This window comes from Sciurus vulgaris, assembly GCF_902686455.1.
Source record: "Sciurus vulgaris genome assembly, chromosome: 15".
NCBI classification, from domain to species: Eukaryota; Metazoa; Chordata; class Mammalia; order Rodentia; family Sciuridae; genus Sciurus; species Sciurus vulgaris.
This window is the reverse complement of record NC_136476.1, coordinates 4332524-4340182: the sequence shown is the minus strand read 5'-3', so window position 1 is coordinate 4340182 and position 7659 is coordinate 4332524. Positions and strand designations below refer to the sequence as shown.

Here is a 7659-nt window from a genome sequence, read left to right as displayed (position 1 = left end):
CTGAGAAAAAAAGTAGTTACCTTTGAAATGACGTAACAGCAACTGCACCTTTTGCTCATGTTCCTTTTGCAGGAGGGTCAGTCTCCGGTCACACTGCAATTTCAGATGTTCCAATGCAGATTCCAACTCACGAACCATATTATCCCGTTCCAGAACCTTCATTTTAATTTCTTCATTCTGTAACTGTTGCTTACGTTCAGCTTCTCGCAAATTAACCACCTAACAAAGACATTTTTTTGACTTTTTGTGTTTGAGATAGCCTAACACAATAGATTAATCTACTTTTCTTTGGTTACATAAAGATGAGCCTCTTTTTTTAAAATATATTTTTTATTTGTAGGTGGACATAGTACCTTCATTTTATGTGGTGCTGAGGATCAAACCCAGGGCCTCACGTGCACTAGGCGAGCATGCTACCACTGAGCCACAACCACAGCCCCAAAGATGAGCTTCTTTAATCTCCATAGTGTAAGTGCTTCGTAACATACTGGGTCCCTCGGCAACTACTTTATAACATACCCACAAAATAATCTAATAGTCTTTTAAATTTGTTGAAATTCTGAATTGGTAATACTTTCATTTTCAATATAATATTGCTCTAATAATCACCCCTTCAAAACTTCTTAATTCCCTACTTTAACTCCAAAATGGATGTTATAAGTGACAATTTTTAAACCATAACACAGACATTCAGTTTCAGGTCTATATTTCATCTGTTACGTTCTTTGTTGATATGAAGTAAAAACACCTAAGACACGACGTGTCACAGAAGTTGTCAATAATCTATTGTTCCTCATCAGAACAATACTCATTTCTACAAAGGATCAGAAAATCCACTGATCTTGGCTAGAGTATCTTGGGTAAGAACCCTTGCTTCATGGATAGCCTAGGATAGTCCTCCACCATTTTTCTGCCCTCCAAACACGCAAAAATAGAATACACTCTTATCAGTAACAATAGTTTAATACTGATTATCCAAAAAGTAATTTATGTAACATTTTCATTTTTTCATCTTTATTTCATTTAATTAGAACTTATAAAAACTTCAATGTTTTATGTTCATCAACTATCTGATATTCCCATAAACTGAACAGACTGTTGAGAGCTGAGTTGTTTAGTTGTTTAACATGTCATACTATTTATTTATTTATCTATCTATCTATTTATTTATTTATTTATTTATGCAGTTCTGGAGATTTGAACCAAGGGCTTTGTGCATGCTAGGCAAGTGCTCTACCACTGAGCTATATCCCCAGCCCTGAAATATTTATCTTTAAATGGTAAAGATATTAGAGAAATGATGTATATGGTTCTGAATGCTATGAAACATCTCTGGATCAGTAAACTGTCCAATTCATATAAAATATTTTAATTGATTTAAGCACATTCAGGTTAATAAAATCTATTTTTGTCTTTGCCATTGATGCACCACTTCATCTCCATTTCAACTCACACATTATTCGAGAAAGTACAGGTTTACCTTTCCCTATAGCAATGAAGGAATTAAAACTTGGAGAGCCCTTTATTTTTCAGGAATGCTGCATAGCAACATTCAAATCTAGAACCAAGAAATAATAAGGAAGTTTGGTTTTAAAAACTATATCAACGAGGCCTTCTATTGAAAGGCCCTATAACTATAAGCACCTCACAAAGGTATACTTACAATTTGGATAATCACAAAGTTTCAGATGACAAAATTCATGACTATAAAGAGAAATCATGCTTAAATTTGTAATTACACCGTCAAATCGTTAAGTCTTTCAGTTTCTTTAAAAATTCAACATAAATCTGAGGAGCATCTTGTCCCCTATTGATAAGATAAATACTGTTCTTCCAAAACAATACCTTATTAAAATATCGGAAAAGAATAGCTCTAATTTCAACAGGATTCAGGCAGGTTAATTTTTCTAAGACATTTGCTTCACTATGAGAGAGATTTTGGAGTGATGCTCTAAGCAAATTCTGGCGACTCTGGATACTTTCATTTTTGTATTCGATTGCAGCTTCCAAAGCTTCAATCCCTTCTTCAAGTTGGAAAAGAACATGTTCTTCCTAGATAAAATATAACAGAAATCACTCATTTAAAATGAAATACTAAAACCTGGACTTTGTCATCTACTCAGATTTTACTATGCTATTTGAGTTTAATGGACATTACCACTCTTTTACTATATATTTTAATAAAATGTTTTGAGTTTTGTTATGCCATACGATACTGTGTGTGTGCGTGTGTGTAAAACATATAATCATTGAGTCTTTATAATCAACCTTGTATAATAAAATGGAATTGTTTAGGTGAGTTCTGCAACATTCCAAGGTCATACAACAAGTGTAAATCACCTAAGCCAAGGAATAAGATAGAAGATCTTAGTCCACAGAATTAGCAGCACTGTCATCTTCCTCCACAATTCCTAAAGTGTATTTTACATGTATTGTCACTAGTGAGATCTAGAGACCCCTGCTGTCTCTCTAGACCTATTAAAATGACCTATTTTTTTTTAAATAATATACTGCTAGGAGAGAAATAAATATATTTAGAATAAAGTATTAAGAACTAGGAATAGTTGGGGATTAGCTCAGTGGTACAGCACTTGCCTAGCATGTGCAAGGCCCTGAGTTCAATTCCTAGTTCTGAAAAAGAATTAGGAATCAGAGGAAAGTCTCTGGAGGGAGGACGAAAGTATGACTTAAGAAAAGTACTAAAGATTTAAGGACATGAAACATTTCATAAGATGCCTATGAAATATTAAAAGGAAAAATCCAGGGCTGGGGAGATAGCTCAGTCGGTAGAGTGCTTGTCTTGTAAGCACAAGGCCCTGGGTTCGATCCCCAGCACCCAAAAAAAAAAAAAAAAAAAAAAAAAAAAAAAAGGAAAAATCCAGGCATTAAAAATGGTGGCAGCATAGGCAGCATATATTTTTTCACATATCAGAGCTTTTCTTTGTAGGAAAAAAAAAAAAAAGATGACTCCCTCTCAAGAAAATTGTTCAGTTCTTTGAATTATCCAAATACAAGTTATTAGGGGTGGAGGGAATCCAAATTTCTGGTAGAAAATTATTTCAGATTTGTGAGACCCAGATGTTTCTGTATTCTTATACCTGTTGTAGAGATCAAATTCTATAAACTAAATTTCACGAGGGCAGATTGGCCCATCCATACTAGTATCCTTACTCTGAGCACAGTACCCTACCTCATGGTTTAAACTCAGGAAGTGTCTACAGAATGAGTTAATGGAGAGGAAAAAATATATTTTCATATATTTTGGGTTTTTTTTTCCTACTTCACCCCTCAGCATCCCAAAAGAAAAAAATGTGTGTATTTCCGGTCTATATTTTTGGAAATTCAAGAAATAGGCATATAATAACCTAATATAGTGGGAGGTTGATAATACTTTTTTTTTTTTTAAGTCATCAATGGACCTTTATTTTATTTATTTATGTATGGTGCTGAGAATTGAACCCAGTGCCTCACACGTGCTTGGCAAGTGCTCTAATACTGCACTGCAATCCCAGCCCAGATAATACTTATTTTTAAAAGCCATTTTATAAACTCTTCCAGCAAAAAAATTCCAATATCCATTCTCTTTCTCTTGTAATCACTAACCATCAGGAATTTGATGATTTCATAACTGCTCCAAAAGGAACAAAATAATATTCACCTTTTTTAAGATGAAGAAAGAAAACTTTAAATAATGACATACTTATGTACCTTTCAGAAACTATGAACTATGAGTGAATTATCCAAAGGATATATTTGACTTTTAAATTCATACTGTGATTATATTTTACCAAATACAAATGTTAAAAGACTTTGCCTTCATACAAAGCTGAGGATAAATTAGTGCAAATTTAGTTTCTAGTTTTGGAACTAAGTTAAGGAAATGCAGAGCTAATATAAAGTAGTATGACTACAGAAATGTGAGGGTAGCACACTCCATTAAGCCTGTAGCACGTAAGTGTTAATGGTTTTCTCTAACTCAGCAAAGGTGTAGGTTGGTTGGCAAGATAAATGACCATGAGAAACTGTTCTGGGATGAAAATGTACCATAACACAAACCACAAATTACTAAAGAGTTAACTTCACTTTACAAAGTACATTGCTTTTCAAACTTAAAGGGCCTGTTACAATACAAATTCTGATTCAGTAGATCTGGGTGTGGACTGAGGATCTGCACTTCAAAGAGGCTCCCCCAGGTGAAGCTGTTGCTGCTAGTCCGGGGACAAGCAACAAGGACCTAAAGTAGTGGTCTCTAAACATTCTGGATCACACATGCCTATCAGCAGAAAACAAAACAAAAAGCTAACAAAAACTTTTGATAAGCAATGCATATATGTATCTTTCTCTATAAATTAAATGAATGTTCTAAGCATAAAACATGGAATTAAATGTTTAAAAGATGAAATAAATATAATAGTTCTTATACTTTTCTTCCCTTATTCCATTTCTTAGTACGTAACAAACAGCTCTTTACTATTAGAAAACCGGAGTTGCCAGGAGTGGTAGTGGTGCATGCCTGTAATCCCAGCTTAGGAGACTGAGGCAGGAGGATCTCAAGTTCAAAGCCAGCTTTAGCAATTTAGTAAGGCCCTAAGCAACTTAGCAAGACCCTGTTTCTAAATAAAATTTTTTTTCCTTTTTTTTTTTTTTTGCGGTACTGGGGATTGAACCCAGGGCCTTGTGCTTGCAAGACAAGCGCTCTACCAACTGAGCTACATCCTCAGCCCCTAAATAAAATATTTTTTATTAAAGGGCTGGGGATGTGGCTCCGTGGTTAAGTGCCCCTGGGTTCAATCCCTGGTACCACAAAAAAAAAAAAAAAGAAAAAAAGAAAAAGAAAACTGGAGTTTATCCTGCCATCTGTGGCAACACGGATGGAACTAGAGGACATTAGGTGAAATAAGCCAAGGACAGAAAGATGAATACTGAATGTTCACATTCATTTGTGGAAACTGAAAAACTGATCATAAGAAATAGAACATTCAGTAAACAATCACTATATGCTAGGAAGGGTATGTAGGATAGAGTTGATTAACAGATACCAAAATACAGTTAGATGGGGGAATTAGTTCTAATTTTCCTTAATACAGTATGATACCTAGCCTACAACAATTATTACCCATAATTCGAAGGAAGAGATATGATAATATTTGAGGAGATGTAAATGCTAATTATATTGATCTGATAATTGCACGGTGGATTTGTGTACTGAATTATAATACCATTCCACATAAATAAGAATAAATATATATCAAATAAAACAGAAAACTAGAGTTCATATATTCTTTTTTAAAATTTTAGTTTCTGAATTTCATCCAAAAAAAAGGGAAGTGATCTGTCCTTGTAAATTGTTGTTGGGTAATCCTCTATTAATACTGTGATCTATTAGTAAAGTAATACAATTAGAAAAAAAATTTTTAATTTATTGTAGAAAGAGAAAATAATTTTAAGCAAGTAGATAGCAAACCATTCCACCTAGATTTTAATGATGTCTTATGTAACTTTAGAAGCTCATGTTTCTAGTTATCTGCTACTGATAGTTCTATTTGGGAATATTAATCTTGATTTCAAATAGTGATGAGAGCAGAGTCAACTTCAGAGCTACACTAAGGAGAACAACCATGTGAGGGAAAGGTATACAGGAGCTCACAAGACTAAATGGAACCCTGACAATTGTGAGAGGCTCATTGTTCCCTCCAACTAATCTAGAGTGGCTGCTAATTACTTATTATGAATGGTGCTATATTTTCACCACATAGTAATAAATAGTTTTGTTACAGAACTTCACATGAAATAAAAGCCTCAATGTTTCTAGGTAACAGACTTCTATCCTTCTGCAAACATAATTTGCTTATTCTCATCACTATGTCCTATTTAACAATGTTCTCTCTTATATCTCATAGTATGTCATGTTTTTTATAATCCAGCTCAAGATCCACCAAGACTGCCTTGATGCATCTTCTCACAAACCATCACTGCACTACTTTTCATAAATAATGTAATGAGGACAGCTTAACCACATAATCCATAACATGCTTTTTTATGTTCTTTGGAATTTAACATTTTCTTAGATTTCTACCTCGGGAGAGTTTTTCCTGTATTTATTATATTTCTATCTCTTTATGAATTTCTCAAGGGAAGCATGATACTTTTCTTGTTTCCTTCATAGGGCCTACTAGTAGTCATGAACTGGCAAAATTCCTTAAATACTTAATGTTTTGCTGCATACTTTGCTCTCATACTTTCAAATCTATGGCTCCAATTTAACAGCTTAGGAGGACAGCTGGGTTCTGTGAGCCTCTGCATAGCTACCCAAGGTAAGTTATAAAACAGGGCAGTAGAAATAGATAATGTTCCTTCAGCTGCACTGAGCTCCCAATCAAGTTAGTCTTCAATTCCTTGCATCAATTCAGTGAACAATAATCTAATTTCATGCTGTCCTTCCTCCTGTTTTCTTCTTCACTAGTCCCCTTAACTTCCTCTCTCTTGCCCCCAATCTAAAAACATGAAAAAAGTCAACAAAGCATGTAATTTCCAGCAACTTATATTCTTCTAATAATTTTCTCTTGCTTTGGTAATGGCAGGACATCAACAATAAATAACTGCAGAGGGCTTGTGTTGTGGCTCAGTGGTAGAGCACATGTGAGGGCAATGGGTTAGATCCTCACCACCACATAAAAATGAATAAAGTATTGCGTCCATCTACAACCAAAAAAATATTTAAAAAATAATTGCAGAGAAAATCCAGCCTCAAAAATTCACCTCTGTCTAATAAAGTAAGGTACAGGGATCATACCAGCTGAAATAAAGTTTTTAAAAAAGATATTAGTCTAGCCAGGTGTGGTGGCACATGCCTGTAATCCCACCTATTTGAGAGACTGAGCCTTAGTGAGACCCTGTCTCAAAACAAAAAATTAAAAAAGGGTTGGGGATGGGCTGGGGATATAGCTAAGTTGGTAGAGTGTTTCCCTTGCAAGCACAAGGCCCCGGGTTTAAATCCTCCAGCACTGCTAAAAAAAGAAAAAGGATTGGGGATGTAGTTGAGTAATAAGAATGCCCCTGGGTTCAATTCTCACAGTACTATTTAAAAAAAGATAACAGACTGTGACAATTTGATAGTCAATGAATGAATCATCTTTCATATAATGTTTTTTTAAAAAGGTGAGAGGAGCCATAATGTTCTCCTAAATGGAAACTATAGCAAAAGATATTTTACTAGGATTTGAATTTTTTGTGTCTATTTGTCTAGACACAGTGTGGAATATGCTCCCAAACATCAGGCCTTTCTCAACCAAGCTTCCATAGAAAAAAATTAACCTTTGTTTTTATTTTTTAAAAATTTTTTACTGATGCATTATAATTAGATATATAATAGTGGGATTAATTACTTTTCTAATAGTGGGATTCACTGTTACGTATCTTTAAGAATTAACCCTTAATGTCCTACCATCATTTAGATTCATAGAGAGAAGGTAGGTGCCCTTCTTGGAACAACTGAGAAAAGAGTCCCTCAAATTATGTTTTGTGTTCTGTAATTTTGGATTAAAAACCCCAGCTGAGAAGATCACACTCAAGGACAATACTAGTTTCCTAAAGCCTGGCAATGCCAGGAAAGGGCACATGCATGGAACGTAAGAACATCTGTCTCTTGTCAAGCATGAT

General features: G+C 34.5%; 1 protein-coding gene across 4 annotated transcripts in view; it reads right to left on the bottom strand.

Annotated features, from left to right (window-relative positions):
* The window catches only part of KIF27 (kinesin family member 27), an 86372-nt gene that overhangs the window by 13173 nt on the left and 65540 nt on the right, over nucleotides 1-7659 (bottom strand). For all 4 annotated transcript variants that reach the window (XM_079112299.1, XM_079112300.1, XM_079112298.1 and 1 more), the window contains 2 exons: nucleotides 1846-2052; nucleotides 21-219 (listed from right to left, as the gene is read on the bottom strand). In XM_079112299.1, the coding sequence (XP_078968425.1) occupies nucleotides 21-219; nucleotides 1846-2052 (406 nt within the window). The remainder of the gene's footprint in view (nucleotides 1-20; nucleotides 220-1845; nucleotides 2053-7659) is intronic.